This window comes from Rhagoletis pomonella, unplaced genomic scaffold (assembly GCF_013731165.1).
Source record: "Rhagoletis pomonella isolate Grant_MI unplaced genomic scaffold, Rhpom_1.0 Rhpom_scaffold_00005, whole genome shotgun sequence".
Classification (NCBI taxonomy): domain Eukaryota; kingdom Metazoa; phylum Arthropoda; class Insecta; order Diptera; family Tephritidae; genus Rhagoletis; species Rhagoletis pomonella.
In genome coordinates, this window is record NW_023458559.1 from 30885030 (window position 1) to 30903430 (window position 18401).

At 40.2% G+C, this 18401-nt stretch overlaps 2 protein-coding genes across 10 annotated transcripts in view; one reads left to right on the top strand and one right to left on the bottom strand.

Annotated features, from left to right (window-relative positions):
• The window catches only part of LOC118740064, an 806655-nt gene that overhangs the window by 708689 nt on the left and 79565 nt on the right, over positions 1-18401 (bottom strand). The gene's annotated exons all lie outside the window — the stretch shown is intronic.
• Positions 155-15875, top strand: LOC118738826 (probable helicase with zinc finger domain). Of its 9 annotated transcripts, none has more exons than XM_036469824.1 (7): positions 4188-4315; positions 4384-4677; positions 5001-5610; positions 5688-6312; positions 6382-8231; positions 9149-12758; positions 14066-15875. In XM_036469824.1, the coding sequence occupies exons 3-7, from the start codon at positions 5236-5238 to the stop codon at positions 15148-15150; spliced, it is 7545 nt and encodes a 2514-aa protein (XP_036325717.1). In that variant the 5' UTR covers positions 4188-4315; positions 4384-4677; positions 5001-5235; the 3' UTR covers positions 15151-15875. The 9 variants fall into 9 exon arrangements, with proteins under 9 accessions (XP_036325713.1, XP_036325721.1, XP_036325714.1 ...); XM_036469826.1 differs by having other exon boundaries at positions 4188-4305; positions 4399-4677; XM_036469820.1 differs by lacking the exons at positions 4188-4315; positions 4384-4677 and adding an exon at positions 155-239.

Consider the following 18401-nt stretch of genomic DNA (forward strand, 5'->3'; position numbering starts at 1 on the left):
AATTCTCAAGAAATTTTATTCAAATCAAATTTGTTGTAAAAAGCTTTACGCCGTCCAATATTTCAAAGCAGACCTCAATTATCATGATTATTCCGTTTGCACCTATTTTGGTCGCAACGGCAACTCTCATCTTTTTATGTGCTGTGCGTTCACTTTTCATTGTAGAGATTTCCAATTTGTTTCATCCGATAAAAATGTAAAAAATATGTTATAAAAGCGATTTATTTTGAGTTGAAAAGGTAAGCGGCTTCAAAATAACGAACTCCTGTTCAAATAGCGATAAAATATTTGTGAAATATGTTTTGTACATATCTAATCGCGAAAATTTTCTTGGCAGCTGTAATCCGAGCGGCTCTATTGCAGTGTGAAAAAAAATCGTGGTGTGTATGTATGTGCGTATGCGAAAAATTGCCGAAATCGAACGTATTGTAAAAGTAAAAATATTCGCAGCATAAAGCCTTTCATATAAAATGTGGATATAATTAGAGTTGTTAACAGGTGTATTAAACGCATTGCTTGCAAAATATTTGAAATTACCTCAAGCATAAATTTCTAATATCCCGGCTCTATGGTTACATTTCGTTTTGCCTGCCGAAAACGCATACCTTGATAAAAGTCGAACGAAAAACGAAATGGCTGAAAGAGGAGAATGATTCTCCGGTTTGCGACGATTGTCTATTTCATTCAAATTGTTATCGTTTCCTTGTTCTCCACTTTCTTCGGTGCCAGAAGCGCTGCCAGCTGTTATATAAATATCAGGTTCTTCTATTTAAGGTTGAGCCAAACGGTAACTTATTACTACGTGGTGTGAAGAGGTGGGAAAATTTACTATGGTGGACAAATAAATTAGGGGTATTCTCGAAGTCTTGCACAGCCCTAACACTGTGCACGGATTGCACGATAAAAACTGGTTTTCCTATGGAATAGCTTTTAAATTAATTTGTAAACTGAACATAATAGAAAAAAAAATCATTTTCTTTACTGATATTGATGTGAGCTAGGTAAAATTTTGACCTTCGTATTCACCACGAGAGATGTCAAAATTTAAGTTTTATACCTCAAAATTTCTCCTTTCTATCAATTGGCACAGACCCTTAATACAAGTTTTGAATATTTCCATGCGGCTTAAGATATTCTGCGTTTATAAATATTTTGATTTCATTTGTTTAATTTTTCGTCCAACAAATATATGTGAAATAAATTACTTCATTGTATTCGCGCTGTTTGTTATCTATCTTCGTCCGAAATAAAGCGTATAATAGGATATAACGTTTTTATAAATTTACGGATACAAGAGCTACCAAAATCTAAACCTATGATTTTTCGAAAATGTAAAACATATAAGTAATTTTTTTACGTTTACTTAATATTTGTAAATTATTTATAAAAGTATACATATGTAGTTCACTATCTCCCAAGAAACATATATCCAAATTTCTCCCTTTGTGCAAAAATTAAATAAAATTAACCAATTTCCACCAAAATATTAAACTTTATTCAGACAAATTTTAGGTATACCCTTAAATTTTAGCATTACAAAATGTAAGTTTGAGGTTGCTAAAAAGTAGCGTTGATTTTTAACAATTTGTTATGTTGCAGGTGCTAGGAATTTCCTTCAATTTAAAACAATCTAGAACCTAATTTGTATGGAAGATGTTAAAAAGTAGCGTTATTTTGTAGTCTATACTCTTATAAAAAAAAAGTAATAAACATTAAACAAAAGAAAAATTTTCAAAATATCGCACTCATATTTTTGGCAGAGACTTTTGTTTGTTTTCATTTGTAACACCGTGTGATGCACACTTAACAACAACCATTAATACAATTGTGATTTACGAAATAGCAGGAACTAAATATACTGAACTTAGAGTCACTAACAGTATTTTCCAATTTATTTATATGGATGTTATAATTTGATCAGGTTTATCACGTTATATGAGTGCCCATAATATTTGAAACCGACATAAGTCTTCATATTTCACCAAATATTTTACAAACAAGCAAGTTTTATTACAAAATATCTGTGTTCATATATCCGAAATGATTTGAAGAAAACCTTTCCATCTAATTCGGGTGAATCCGAACTGTGAACGAATAAAATATTCAGGGCCGGTTTCACCAACGTAACTTAATTTGAACTTAAGTTATAGTTTAGAAAAAGCTTAGCTAAGACCATTTTAAGATTTTGCTCAAATTTCAGTTTCACAATTCATACTTAAGTATAGAAATTATTTCATTCTGAAATATGGTGGCGAACGGCTTTTTTACGTATTTTTGAACGTCGTACAGTTCCATAAGTAAAGTAACTCTTCTTACCGTTTTTCCTGGCAGGCTGTAGATGTGTTTTTGGTTAGTGTATTGATGTTTTTGGTTCAATGTGTTAGTGTATTTTGAATAAATTGTAATAGAAATGGAAAAAAATTTTAATAGAAATGAAAGAAATTGTAAAAGATAAGAGCAAATGCCAAAAAACAGGTGATCTGAGCTGTAGGCATTTTTCGGCAATCAGCTGATGTGTTTTTACTTAGGAAAGTGTTCGATGCTTTTGAATCTATCCAAAAAAGTACCGGATCGCTTTCTAGTAAAAAGGGTAACTTCTGACAACTTCGACATAACCTCCAAATTTTGCTTATTTTGCAAATAAACACACTCAGCTCACACATGTAAATAACCAACAAGTAATTGAATATTTTTTAACATGCATTAGCAAAGTACACTTCATTTGTTTACAATTTGGTTGTCAAACACACTTTAGTTGATCGTTTGACACATTTACCAGTAAAAAAAACCTTCGGTCTAACCGCCCTATTCCCACAACACTGACAAAATTCATCATATGACTATTGTCACAATTACTGCGCCTAAAACACAATATAAACATTGTTTCGCCGTTGTCACTTACTCAGTAGGTCATAACAATAAAACTGACAATTGTCATACGACAGCTTAAAATAAATTTGCGACATAGTATTAGGCGCAGTAGTAAAGGCAATAGTCAGCCGCTGAGTTTTGTCAGTGGTGTGGGAATAGGGCGGTAAAACTGGTGACTTCTGATAAAGAGAAGACCTTATTTGCTATCTTATTTGTTCTCTCAATTGCCAGAGAACGGAGTACGATATCGATTTGCAGTCACATCTGGTTAATTATGATAAAAAAATGGTAAATTCGGCTCATACGGATTCACAACTAATCTGCCTCATCCTGAGTTTCACCCGAAAATTTGTAATCCGCCCATAGTAAATACATGGAAATAAAAAGTGAACCGGTTCGGGGAAAATGAAACTCATGATAAGACTGAATATTTTATACTTCCATTCACTGTTTTCGTTGCTACTCCATCACTTACATAAATATACTTTTTGAAAACACTTCATTTTTCATAATTATTTTATTATTTTCAGTATTTGTTTGCAATTTATAATCAGCTGTTGGAAAAGATAGGTAGAACTTAAGTTGCCATTATTCGCGACTTAAGTTGAACTTAAGTTGCACTATGAGCGGATGAAAAATTTTCGAGTGATTTTTTTCGGGCGAAACTCGGGATGAGGCAGAAAGGTTTGTATGTAATCAGCCTTATACTTAGTTCAGGCCGAAAACAAATTCCCCTAAATCTTTTCATCCGCCCTTAGTGAATATATATAAGCAAAAATTGAACGATTTCGGGCGAAAATTAAACTCACGATATGTCTGAATATTTTTAAAGAAGTTTTTAATCTTAAAATTTGTTGTCATCTTGACTATAAATTTTTCCCCTCATTTCGCTCTCTTAATATATTTATTGGACCCATCTGGCAGCGCTCTATTTCGCACAAGACACCGAAGGACTGCTGCGAATTTGTTCAACCGTAGAGAAAGGTATGGAATATTCTGCAATTTTTTGCTTCTAAAAGTTGTAAAAATACGAAAATCCATATAAAAACCATATTGAAGGTCTGCAGAAAGCAAAAAATTTAAAAAAGTGTGGAAAAGTTGTGAAATTTTGTTGAAATAGTGAAAATAAGGTCGTCTTTGGGGAAGTGAACGAGCAAAAAGTGTTCAGACGAAAAAAAGAGACGAAATACTACCGTAAGCAGATGAGTCCCCTATGCGGCGAGAGCGAGCAAGAAGGCAAGAACGAGAATTGGATTAAATAGAGAAATCGTCTGGTTGGATAAGAAAAACAAAAAAGGCAAATCAACAAATATATAAAAAGAAATACAAAAATTTTGAAAAAAAAAATAAATTCCACTACGAATGCCACAACAAAGTAAAATAATAAAATATGGTAGAGCAGAAATTACGAGCTGGTGAAAAAACGTAGAAATGGTGACCACAAGTAAAAAATAAGCAAAAGTCGGGTGTTGCGAAGTATACGAATTAAAAATTACTTTCTAATATATATAGGATTTTGTTTTGTAGGTTTAAGAAGTGAGGAGACTAACGCATAGCTTTTGAACGCCGTAACAGTTGAATAACGAGATATGCCATTAAAATGGAAACTCGGGCAAGTGGGTTGTGGGTTCTGCAATAAGGAGCTCAAAGACCTTAAATGGTATACTCATTTAGTGATTAGACATACTCATTACCACTAATCTACAAATAGTTACAAGAAAAACTGTGCTTGAAACATAGTTACTTCTTATAAAACTGTGAAAAGCTAAATCGCGCTGCGGGCGCCAGATGAGTGGGTGCAAATATGTGCGTATTTCACCATCAAATTTCCGGCCTTTACTCGTTGCTTTGATATATATGACGAGGGTTGTACTGCGCCGAACTGTGTTAAGTTGTTGCTGTTGAAGCACCGAATCTCATATTTTATGACCACAAAAGTAGCTCCAAGATTTCCGTGACTATAAGTAAACATGTTGCATAAAAAAACGGCAAACCCTTGATATGTAAACATGCCAGCAAGTTTACTGCAGAGCTACGAGTACATATTTCAATTCTAAAATACATATTTTCAAAATCTTATGTTGAAAATTGTATTAACCGACTGATTTTTACCTTTCTTCTATTTGCAGTGTAAAAATATGCATTTCAAGATGTCGTAATTAAGTAGGATATGGATGCTGCATCAGAACTTAAAATTAATCCGACAACAATAAATTTAATAACATTGTAAAATAGATTTGTATAATAATCAACACTTCATATACATACATCATATATCTTAAATCACGTCAGTGCACAATAACAAAAACTACCATAAAAACATAATAAAACATAATAATTTCCCTAAAAAAATACCATTAAAAAATGACCGAGAAAGAAATGCAAGCACACGATTTCGTGCGGCGGCGTAACTGGTTGCGTGCCGTTTCGCTCTACGACCAAATTTTAGCGCAAATCTCGGCAGCTGCTGCCGCCGTCACAATCGCCTCCGCCAATGGCAACAACACCGCGGCCAGTAACAATAATGCAGCATTGGCGCGTTCTCAAAAAGATCGGCAAATTGCCTGTCTATTGGGCCGTTGCGAATGCATGCTAGAGCTGAGCCGCTATGAGCAGTGCCTCTCTGATGCGCGCAAAGTGCTGGCACTGCTTGCTGATCAGTCGGCGGATTGCTTGGCGAGTGTATCACGTGCGCGCCGTTGGCTCGTACATGCCCTATGCAAGCTGAAAAAATACAATGTAAGCCAGATTTTTGCATCTTTTAACATATCTAAGTTCTAAAGTAAGATTTTTTTCTCCTTTTTGCTTTTATGTAGGAAGCTGAGCAACTGCTGCGCGAGTGGATCGGCGAATTGAGCGGCCAACAAAGCTTTTTAGATATTTCCAAAACACTGGAACGATACAAATCGATCATTCAAATGATTAACGGGCACAAGTCCACACAGAAGATCTCACAATCGCGTCTTGAAGACGAAATGTCCATATTGGATACAAAACTTGATCATTGGGCTACTAATAATCTGCCTTTGGACAAGTATAGCAAGTTGCTGAGTAACAAAGGACTGAAGAAGACGCGTGAGGGTGGCAGCGAACGCGGTGGCGGCGATGGTCGTGGTAACGGTGGCAATAACTCTAATAATATAGGAGGCCCTGGTCAACATAATGGCTCTCTAGGTAGCGGTGGTGGCAGCAGTAGTATAAGTAGTAGTAGCAGTAGTGGAAGTGGCAGTTCTACAACGATACTGCAAAAGACAACCGATCTGTTGGCCGCGATAAAAGTGACTGGCGGCAAGCATGGCATACCACCTATAGGTGTAGCCGCCGAAGAGAATGACAATGCCACTTACTGTTCCTACTGTGCTATTAGTTTTGAAACACGTAATGAATTGCGCCAACATTGCCAAACTGAACGCCATCAAAATGTCATCATGTCGTACGAGGGTAAGTTTGTACATGTATTGATTTTGATTGTGATATTTACTAGGCATTGTTTCTATCTCATATTATCAGGACGCGATTGGAAGTGGAGGCCACCACCTCGCGGCTACACATTGGATTCATACAGCTTGTGCGAGGCGTACCAAGAATTACAGACGTGCCATTATGGCAATCAATGTGTTGAAGCGCACGGACAGGACGAACTAAATGAGTGGAAAGAACGCTTCGAGTATAGGCGCATGCGTCTGCAGAAAGCCAGTGAAAAGGAGCTCTATGGCAAGTCGTATACGGAACAAATATTAGACCGGTGGATACAAGCTACGGCACCCGAGCGCATAATGTGTGAGAAAGTAGATGGCGTGGAAGTACGTTGCGAACAAGAATTGGTAACGAGTATCAGTTCGAAAAGCTCGAAACGTGAATGGATTTTTGTGTTGAATTCATCGCGCGTATTGCGGGCCGTTGCATTGTTGCAAGATGCACATCGCAATCATTTCGCCATCACAGGCATTAAAGTGGACAGTGCGGCGACTATTTTCGATCTAAAATCTAATCAAGAATGGGTATCTGCAACTCATAAAGTGTCGCCAAGTGGAAAAGAATCAATGAAACCAGGAGGAGAGTTCAACGATACAACGCTGTCGGTGTATAGCAATGCGACAACTGATGTGCAAACCTCAATGCTGGAGCACAAAGTGACTATAGAATTCCACACAGATATCTATGGTACTTTTCGCCAAACGGTATGCTTTGACTTGGGCACCGAGCCATTGCTTGTGCAACAACTTTGTGTCGATGTTGTACCCGTTGGTGATGCCGAGCGGATTGAGGAGATAAAACGCGACATCATCAACAGTTCGGTAACACGTTGGGATATATCCAATACGAATTTAGTAAAATTCGAGACCACCATTGGTACACACCTGAAGACTGAAGCCTATTTGAATGATCTGAAGCACGAAAAAGAGATGCTTGAACGGTATCCTTGCCCACGCGCGCAAACATTTACGTTGACGCAGTCTACTATTGTTGAGAAGCGTCTCACTCAGCATAACTATCGTTCTCGCATACATGAATTATTGTATGTGGAAGAGATTGCACGTTACGAGCAAATTGCGCGCTACAACGTGCGCACAAAACTGACTGTGACATCCAATTATATACTGACGCCAGCGGGCATGGCCACTAGCACAGCTAAATTTTCACTTACGGGTGAATTATTTGCATTAATGCGGCTGGGTAAAGACATTTCGGAAGATACATCAGCTGGACGTTTGATACTGTCGAATTGCTCTAGTGTTTATATAAGTGCTCCCGAAGAACTGCACGTACTAAAGGATCGGAAACGCAATGTTTATGAGGCCACCATCGAAGATAAGGGCAAGAATGTGATCTATCTAAAACTGTCCGCCAAATGTGTGGATGGCATGAATTTGAAGGCTGACACCGAAATCGAAGTAGACATACAATTTCAACTGAATCGCTTGCCGTACTGTGAATGGCACAATGCAGTTGATAAAATAACTGATTTCAAGATAATATTTCCTGCCACAGAAATCGAACCGAACATACCGTGGACACCAAAAAAGCAGTGGTCGGATGCTTGTGAGCCGAAGTTAAATGCGAAACAACGCGAGGCCGTAAATGCCATCACTACATCTCTAAGCATTAAACTGCCGCCCATTTTACTGATCGGTCCATTTGGCACTGGTAAAACATATACGCTTGCGCAAGCGATAAAGCAGCTTTTAACGCAACCTGAAGCAAAGATTTTAATATGTACGCACTCGAATTCAGCGGCTGACTTGTATATCAAAGAATATTTGCATCCGTGGATTGAACAGGGCTTAGAGGAGGCAACACCATTGCGTGTGTACTACCACAAACGTTGGGTTGCTACCGTGAACAGCGTGGTGCAGAAGGTAAGTTAGGGGGAGTGACATTAAAACGTACTATTTCTGAGGGTTAGGAATGACTTTGGTTATAGCTGACCAAGAGCCTACGCAATCGCTGTCTCTGCCTTGTACAAGAGCTTTTGGCTGGGTTACTCCAAATCTTTCTCCTACGGGTTACCGTTGAGTCCTACCGTGGACCAGATACCAATTTTTGCTGTGTATGCCAAAGAGTCTTATCGCCCGATGATTCTCCTTTGTCAAGTAGTGAAGGCTCTTGAGGCCCTGCTGCTCACGTAATACACGTGTCACCTGACCCAGCGAAGCATCAGCATGGCTTTAGCAAAAAGCAAAGCACTCGACGCCATAAAAACCCATATAACTCGTGGCCTCAAGCGAAACCTCCCCTCCGTCTGTTGTTGTTATTCCACACTAGACATTGAGTGATCAGTAACTTTTGGAGATCAAACCTCTAAACCAAGAGGAGTTGAAGAAGATGTCCAGAGGGAATCCTCTGCGCTGTTGTTTAACTTACACATCTCGAAGCTTCCTCTTCCATATGAGGGAGTTTCACTGCTCTCATACGAGAGAAGCGGGAACTGAAGACTTGACTCTTCACCTCTGGTGTGGGTAAGCTTTAGTAAACCGTGATAAACACTCGGGGGGGGATTCGTGGCTTTAATTGAAACCCTCCTGTGAGGCGACTGTCTTAGTAGCGTTGGATTTGGCAAAGGCCTCCCTTACAGAATTGCGCCCGCAACGAAACACCCTGTTGTTGTCGTTGTTGTTGTAGCGGCTACAACAACCCCGCCCAGGACGGTTCGTTGTCGTCAGGTTCCACTAAAAAAAAGAAGTCTAGAATTTTCGATTGGTTTATAATAAAAAGCTCTCTCAACCATGTTTTTATCATGCTCTGAACCCTTCTTCTTTCATCTTCTCTTTCACAGTACTGCATAACGGACGGAGCCGGTAATTTTCGTCGGCCCTCTGTGGAGGATATCAAAAAACATCGAATAGTTGTAGTAACTCTCAGTATATCCATGGAACTTGCCAATCTCGGCCTACCCAAAGGTTACTTCACACACATCTTTCTCGACGAAGCCGCACAGGCTATGGAATGCGAGGCCATCATGCCATTAGCGCTGGCTAACGACAGCACACGCATTGTCTTGGCAGGTGATCACATGCAAATGAGCCCTGAACTATTCTCCGCCTTTGCAAAGGAGCGCAAGCTGCATATTTCGCTGCTCGAACGTCTATACGATCATTATCCCTCAAATTTTCCATGCAAAATATTGCTTTGTGAGAACTATCGCGCCCACGAAGCCATTATTAAATTTACATCTGAACTGTTTTACGAACAAAAACTAATCGCTTCCGGCAAGCAACCACGTCACGAGCGTTTCTATCCGCTGACGTTTTTCACCACGCGTGGTGAAGATGTTCAGGATAAGAATTCAACAGCATTTTACAACAACGCTGAGGTGTATGAGGTAGTAGAACGCGTGTCGGAGCTTCGTCGCAAATGGCCCATCGCTTGGGGTAAGGTAAACGATGCCAGCATCGGTATAATGACGCCCTACGCCGACCAGGTGTTTCGCATACGTTCAGAGCTGCGCAAGCGCCGCATGGGCGGCATATCTGTGGAACGAGTACTCAACGTGCAGGGCAAACAATTTCGCGCTGTCTTCCTTTCTACTGTGCGCACGCGCGCCACTTGCTTGCCGCAAATGATGAACGCCCTTGTCGGACCTGGCGGCATGCATCCCGGCATGGGCGGCGGTCCCATGAGCGCGCTGGGCAGCGTGCCTGCAGAAGATACTGACTTCGGTTTCCTAAGCAACTCCAAGCTGCTAAATACTGCGATTACACGCGCACAGAGCTTGGTCGCTGTGGTTGGCGATCCAGTGGCGCTCTGTTCGATCGGGCGCTGTCGCAAGGTATGGGAGCGATTTATCGAAATATGTGACGAGAACAAATCGCTATTTGGCATCACGTGGTCGTACTTGCGCTCGCAATTGGACGGTGTAGAATTGAAGCGCGGTTATGTGTTGAATCCGCTAGCGCCCGAATTTATACCGCGCGCCATGCAACCTGAAGCGTATTTGCGCGACCAAACAGCGATGTACTTGATGGGCGCTGCGGCTGCTAATGCTAGCAATCATCACGGTGCACCACATCCCGGAGGTGGTCCCCATCATCCAGGAGGTCCATTGCCGCCACACGCTGCCGGTATGTTGGCCGCTGCGGCTGCAGCAGGCGCTGGCGGCGGTCCAGGTGGTACGCAAATGCAACCGCATCACGCCGCCATGGCCGCCGCCGCCAACCATCAACAACAAATGCAAATGCAGATGTACGCGCAGCATCCTGCCGCTGCAGCAGCCTACAACGCAGCCGCAGCCGCGGCAGTCATGATGAATCAGAGCATGGCCGCTGGAAAAGGTGGTGCTAGTGGACATCATTTCCCTGGCCCCGGACACGGGCCGAACCACTTGAACATGCGCGCGATGGGACCACATCAGCCAGGTGGCCCTCAGCAACAACCAGGGCCGCCGCCCTCGGGACCGCTGGGACAGCAGTATAATATGCGTGGGCCACCGCCGCCACCATCTGCCGTGCATTTACCACAACCGCCACCACCCGGTACCACTGGTCCGCCGTCACAATTCGCCGCACAGTACATGCCGTGGCAACAAGCACAACAACTTCGTGGTGGCCCACCAGGCAGCGGAGGTACAGGAGGCAACTATCCACCACCGGGTGCACAGCAGCAAGGACCTCCACAATCACAAAATCCGAACGCTAGTTTGTGGGGACCGCCACCGCAGTCGAATCCGTGGAGCGCGCTGCCTAACAAGCAAGCACAGATGCCGCCACAACCGCCGCCAAACAGTATTGGTGCCGGCGGAGGAGCACGTCAAATGGGGCCACCGCCACCTAATTCACAGCAACAACAGCAGTCGGGCGCGGGAATGCGTGGCGGTAGCGTGCCACTACAACCACCACCGCCCAACGCGCAACAGCTACGGACCAACTCGAATGACATGGGTTATTTGACGAAGAAGGGTTATGGGCCGCATGGCGCACCAGGTGGACCACAGCAGCAGCCGCCACCACCGCATGGCTCTTTTGGAGCGTACGTTGGTGGCAACGCACCACCTCCACCGCCCAGCCAATTACAATTGTTGAATCAACGCAATTTGGGCGGAGGCATGCCAAATGGACCCATAAGTCCACTTGATCCATATATGCAGCGAGGACAGGGAGGGGGCAGCGCTCAGGCCGGTGCACCGCAATCATCAACAAACTTCTTTGGTGGAGCTGGCGGTGTGAATAACATCTCTGCGCTGGGTAAGGATAGCAAAGACTTTCAGTTTCTCAACAATGTGCATATGCCGCAGCTGAATTTAGGCGGCAGCGGCGGTGGCGGCAGCAGTGGTGGCGCCAATAATCTCTTCCAACCTCCGGGTGCTTTGCAGCCACCGGCGCCAGGCAACAACAAACAGCAATCGCCTTCAGCGCCGCGCTTCCCCCAACCGCAGGAATATGCAGCGCTACTGCCACCAAATATGAGCATATATGACATGGCATTCGAGCCGAAGGAATCGCAATACAAGTGGTGCCTCAAGTTGCTCGAAACACACGGCCAAGAAGCGGTCAACAAATTCACCGAGGGTCTGGGACAAGTCTTGAATATGCTCAACCAACAACAACAGCAACAACAGCATGCCCAACAACTAAACGCACGTGGCCCACAAATGCAGCCACCACCACCGCCGCCACATCTGAATGTCAACCAACTATTGCCGCGGGACCTAATGCAGCAATATATGCTGCCCGCTTTGATGGGGGGTGGCAATAGCGGTGTGGGACCGCAGCCACCTATGCAACAGCAGCAACAACAACAACATCAGCAGCAGCAACGCAACAGCATGATAGGTAGCGGCATGCATCACACATACCCCATGAATCCGTTGGCGGCCGCTGCTATGGGCAACCAGCAAGGACCACAACAGCAGCCACCGCCGCCACCTTCTTTACTTCCGCCGCCCACAGACGAGACACCGCCACTGGATGGCATAAATTTCAATCAGCAAATTGATTTGGCCTTTAACACACTGTTGAATGGGAACAACGCACAGCCAATATTGCGCAATCTCTTCAGCAACACTGGCAGTCGCGGTGCAAACGCCAACAGTCTAATGAATGGTGGTGATTTTCTGCTACCGTCCAGCACGTCGACATCGTCATTGGTCAGCACCAGCACTTCGGCATCTGGCGGTGGATTGAGTGGTGGTCTTGAGCCGCCTGCACAGCAGCAGCAAATGAAACTGTTCCCTGGCTTAGGTGGTGGCGGCGGCAGCGGCGTTGGTGATTTGGGTGGTGGAAACATTTTGGTTTCGGCATTACAGCAGCCGTTGTTAAACAGCATGCAAAAGGGGCCGTTGTTTGCGCCCATGCCACATCAGCAGCAGCAGCAACAACAGCAGCACATGCATGGCCAGCCGCCGACACAGCAACAACAGCCCCCAGTTGGTGGTAGTTTCTTGGGAGGAAGTGAGTATACATTTATTTCATTTATGTGTTTTTTTTTCAAATTTTTTTCGTGGCGGATTTCGAAAAAATGTTACATTTCAACCAACATTACGTAGGCGGAACTTACCAAATTCGTTAGGAAATCAAAACTTGTTGATAGTCGATTTTACGTAAAAAACAATTCAAAGTAAAAACAGAAATCGTTTCTATCGAAATTTCGAAATTCGTTCATAAAACTTATAATATGTACGAATGCCAATAACCGATATTAGTTCAAAAGTGACAAATTAAATCAAAAGTCATCCCTACCATAACTTCAAAATTTGAGCACGAGGCAAAAATATATACAAAAAAAAACCGAAGTGCACATAGCCGATTTTCAACAATAAAACAAAATGCGTTTCCTAATAATCGAAATTTCAAAATTCGAATTTCGAACTGAAACATTTGTACTCTATGTTACATTTGATAGCCGATGTTATTAAAAAAAAAGAAAAAAGAAAACAAAGTAAAAACAGAAATCATCCCTACTGATATTTCGAAATTAAAGCATGAAATTAATCTATTTCTGAATAATCAAATTTGGTTTAAAACAAACCACTTTAGAATCATAAACCAACCTACAGAAATTTTGAAACTGAGACATTATTCAGGTTAAAAATTTTCGGAAGTTGAACATGGAACATAAAGTAAGCTTATGAATAATTGGAATACGTATCTAAGTTCACAAATTGCAGCTTTGAAACAAAAATCATCTCTACCGATCTATCGGAATTCGGACTTGAAACATAAAGTATGATTTTTGATAATCGAAATAAGTTCACAAAGTCGGCATTATAAGCAACAATTGGCAATAAAAGTCATCTTAAAAAATTAATAGCAAGAATGGTAAATTATTGTTTCCAGAATTTTGAGTTGAAAATTTAAACTTATAAAAAGTTTTATTTAAAAGAATTTCGTTTTTGTTTTTACAACTATAGCGAAGTTGAGATTTTATTGTTTTAATGGAGAATCGAAATCAAGTTTATGCATTTTGCCTTACAAAGTCATGTCGAAGATTAAACCACTTTTAAATTTTACGAAATTTAAACTCGAATTTTTTTTTCCATATTTAACTTCGAAAAAAAAAACGATTTTGAACTTTGAAAGAAATTTTCCAAATTGAATTTAAAAGAAATTTAAAAAAAAAATCAACGATTTCGTAACCGTAATCATTAACTTAGTGCATAATATAATTCCTTTTTTTTTAATTTTCGAATCAGGTTAATAAACTAGATGTACTTTATATCCATTAATTCTGCTTCTAATAAAAATTGAATTTCCCTCAGATTCCTTGTTGAATAGCAAAGACTACTTGCTGGGCGGCGATGACAGCCTATTGAGTGGTGGCTCAAGTGTGCCACTGTACCGACGTCAGGCAATGGGCAACGGCAGTTTGAACAACACTTTGAGTAACAGCATTAGTATGAGTGGCAACAGCGCTGGCGGGAATAGTCACAGCCACAGCCACAACAGCAATCACAGCAACTACAATAGTGTGAGTGGCCACAGTGGCACAGGTGGTGGAAGCAATGTAAGCGGCCATCTTTTGCCACCACCTGACAACATACTTACCGGAGGCACTACTGACATACTGGCCGGGTTGAATACAAGTGCAAGCAATCTGATCGAAGCGCTGTTCCAAACAAACTCCACAACAAGTTCTGCCCCCAGCTCGGTACCGAATAACACAATTACAACGACAACTGGACTAGAGCAGCAGCAACAACAACAGCAGCAGCAATCTAGCGGCGGCAGCAACACCAGCTCATTTCAGAAGATGTTTAACAGCTATGACATTTACGGCTCGTCCGCAGCGACGGCGAAAAAATATGAATTGGATTTGTTCATGCGTGACCATCAATTGGGAGTTGGTGCAGGTGGTAGCGGTGGCAGTGGCGTTGGCGGAGTCGGCACTGGTGGCAATGTTAGCGGTGGTAATAGTGGCGGTGGTGATGCACCACTTACCAATAATCATCAGACGCATTACCACAATAACAATGCCGATAATCGCAATAGCACCACTTATGCAGCAGTGCTAAGCCAGGGTCAACATCACCAACAACAGCAACAGCAGCAACAACATCATCAGCAGCAGCATCATCATCAGCAGCAGCAGCAACAACAGCATCACGCAGTACAGCAACAACAACATCACAACAATTTCCATCATCACCATCCATCACATCAAGCTGAACCGCCCACTAGTGGCGTGTCATCTGCCGCGTCTGGCGGTGGTGGTGGTGGTGTGGCTGCCGGCAGTGGTGGAAACGCTGGCAGTGGCGGTGGTGGCATTGAAGTTGAAAAGGACCTCTTTGCCGCCATACGCGAACTAGGTCAAGGCACGAATGGATTCTATAATTATTTTCAATAAGTCGACTTTTGCGCCTAGCTGTTGCTGAACCGTTCCGCCGAGTTTATATTTTCATATTTTCTCTGGTAATAGCGGTGGTGTGTTGAATTGTTGTGTACAAGGGCAACACTGGTTCGTTTATATGCCGTAAACATAAGCGATATTCGCTGCACATCGTCAGCGATATAATGATGTATGAGCGTTGAGGGTACGATGCGCGTTGTGATGCAAATGTTTAGCTGGTGCGCAGTCAGTGTGGTGGGTGGTTTAATTTTTCTTTTATCACAATTAAAACATTTAAATATCTCATTCTCCTCCACCATTTACATTTAAATAATTTTCCATTTAGATAACTTTACCATTTTGCTTAGTTGCCAACATATCTATGTATGTAATTTCCAGCTACAGTACAATATTCCACCAGTCTTCTCTCATATTGTTCCCAAGTTATATCTGCTCTTTTTTTTTTATATGTATAACGCACCTCACTCGTCTTCCTTCCATCTCAGAGCAATTTCGCTATTAGTTATCATTGTATATGTATTTTTATTAGTAATTTTAAGTTTAGTTTGTCGCTTTTCAATGAATGCGAGTATTAAGTTTATTATTTAGTTTAATTGTAAAGCCTAAGGCGAGGGGGCGTGAAAAAGAGATTAGAAGTTACCGTAATGTTTTTCTTATTTTTGTTTTCGTGGGAATCTCACGCGGAGGAAATGTATTTAAAGAAATAAAATTAAAAAAAAAAATATAATTAAAAGCTATGAATAACCCTGCATTTCTTTTCAAAAACCTGCAGATACATCTACGTAAGGGAACGACTTTTTTTTAAATGCTAGCACTTTTTTGTGCGTATTGAAACTTCTTTTGTCCCTTTTTCTACTTACCACCAATCTTTATGGTGGAGAGCCATTATCGACCTCAAACACTGAATTGTCTGACTCCTGTGCATATTTTGTAAACACGTGCTCGCCGCCTTTAATATCTAATAATGCCTAGTTTGTAGTTTAAAATATTGCATATTACGTATATTATATACTTGAATGAATAATAGCAACAAGAAAATAAGAAAAAGAAAAAAAAAAACAGTTGAATTGTAGCAACGCATGGAAATATTTTAAAGTAGCGCTGAGAGAATCGAGGTCAGCGGAAGTTGGTCAATGGCTGATGAGCTTTTGTACAGCGACAACTCTCGCTTTGCCCTCTTTTTGTCTACCACAATACATGCTATCTTATACATATGTAAACATTTATGTATGTATAAATATACACTATATTGATGTATTTATAACTTTAAAAATAATAATATGAAATATACATAGTATATATAATAGTGTATATGTATTGAATGTGAAATAATTAAGTAAATATGTATTTAAATTAGTTTAGCATGCTGACGTCGAAACACAAAACATACTATCTATACAAATAGAGCTAATGTGTATGTATTGTTAGTGCAGGCAGCGAATATGAGTAAAAACAGGCTTGCAAGTTTTTAAGTGGAGGTGGGATCGCGCGCGCAATAGAAGAGAAAAGTTGGCAGCGCTTTGAACGCTAGTTGTTGCTGGAGGAGTAAAAAGAAATTTGCTGCTGCTGGGAAGTCAATAAATAGTTGAATGTGTTGTGAGTTCCTTCTCGTAGCACAAAATTCGTGGGGGGCGCGCCAGTTTTTCGCTATTCGAATTCACCACCCTGTAACGCCTGTTACAAATAAAGTTTTTTTTTTTATTTTAGTTAGTCCAAAATATACCATCTCAGATAACAGCAGGCATAGCAGCATGATTTTTTTTACTAATTTACGGGACCAGATAATCTATATAGATTTTAAGTCGCTGAATCAGAATCTGAAGTCAGAAAACAAAAGTGGTTTTGTGTTTTATTTCTAATCTGGAAAAGCGCCAAATTCGTCAATTATAGTGCATTTTTTAGGATTATAAAGAAAAGGCAATAACAATTTTTCTATTTCGAAGTTAGATTTGACCTTAGCGATCTAAAATCTATGAAAATTGGCGAAATCCTATAAGAATAGTTCAGGTACGTAGCTCTACAAAACGAAATGTTTGCCCGTCGAAAAAAAAAACTATTGTCAATTCTAGCAAGTTTCGTGCCGATGCATCGAAATCTGATGTTAAAATTAAACAATTACAGTGGTGGAAAAATAAATAGGGTCGCGTCATTTTAGCCAGTTATGGCTAATTTTCTTTTAATTATTTAATATTTATTATTGGTTTGCTACCTATCATTACCTATCAAAACCATATAAATTCAGATTTCAATGTTTGTGCAAAAATTATCAAATTTCTGCAAAGTTGCATCTAAATTTTCAACTCTAATCAAATTTTTCAGAATATTTTTAGTATGCAGTTTTTTAGACCATTCTAGTATAAGACAGTGCAAGTTTGAAGTTGCTAGAAAATCGCGAAAGCATGAGCGCTCTGATTAATAAGTTTTATAGTTGCACAAAGTTTGAAATATGAATTCATATGGTTTTTTTTGTTAGATAATGAGCTATACTTCTATAAAAAAGAAATAATAAATATTAAATATGTAATCAAAAGAAAAATAGGCAAAATTTGTTGAAATGTCACGTCCCTATTTATTTTTCCATCACTGTATATGGCAGAATTTTTCAGGTTACGAAGACAAAAACGAGGATTTTGAATTCGAACTTCAAATTCAGACTCCCCGACCCAAAGCTGATAAGGATCTAGCTGTGCTATATTTCCATCAATTACGCAACCCCTCAAAACCAATTTTTTTGTTCGTTGAAAGGAAAATGGCTAATCCTTGCAGATTTTGTTTCCAATTTTTTCTCTAACCTAAAAAATTATCTGCTATCTGTACTATTTGTTGTGGGTTTTTTGAGGTTGGGAGAATGGGAGAACACAAAACAAAACAAAACTTTCTGTATGGTGAAGAAGGCCAAACTCAGTTCTATTCGGATACAGTGACTGCAATTTGGCACTCAACCACCCAAAGTTGCATTTAATTTCAAAAATTATTTATTTTGTTTTTTATAATTTCAATTTTTTAATACATTTTTTTCAATCAATTTTTTTCAATTAATTTTTTTTCAATAAATTTTTTTTTTGAATTAATTTTTTTTTTCAATTAATATTTTTTTTTTCAATTAATATTTTTTTTTCAATTATTTTTGACTTATACTATACTTAAACTTCACTTAATTTTTCCTTTCAATTAATTTTTTTTTCAATTAATATTTTTTTCAATTAATATTTTTTTTTTAATTAATATTTTTTTTTTAATTAATATTT

What these genes read in the sequence shown, in the direction of transcription:
- LOC118738826 (XM_036469820.1), top strand. Translation starts at nt 5,236, where the DNA reads ATGACCGAGAAAGAAATGCAAGCACACGATTTCGTGCGGCGGCGTAAC. An exon ending in TGTCATCATGTCGTACGAGG is followed by an intron (nt 6,313 to 6,381) that starts GTAAGTTTGTAC and finishes TCATATTATCAG; the next exon opens with GACGCGATTGGAAGTGGAGG. An exon ending in TGAACAGCGTGGTGCAGAAG is followed by an intron (nt 8,232 to 9,148) that starts GTAAGTTAGGGG and finishes TCTCTTTCACAG; the next exon opens with TACTGCATAACGGACGGAGC.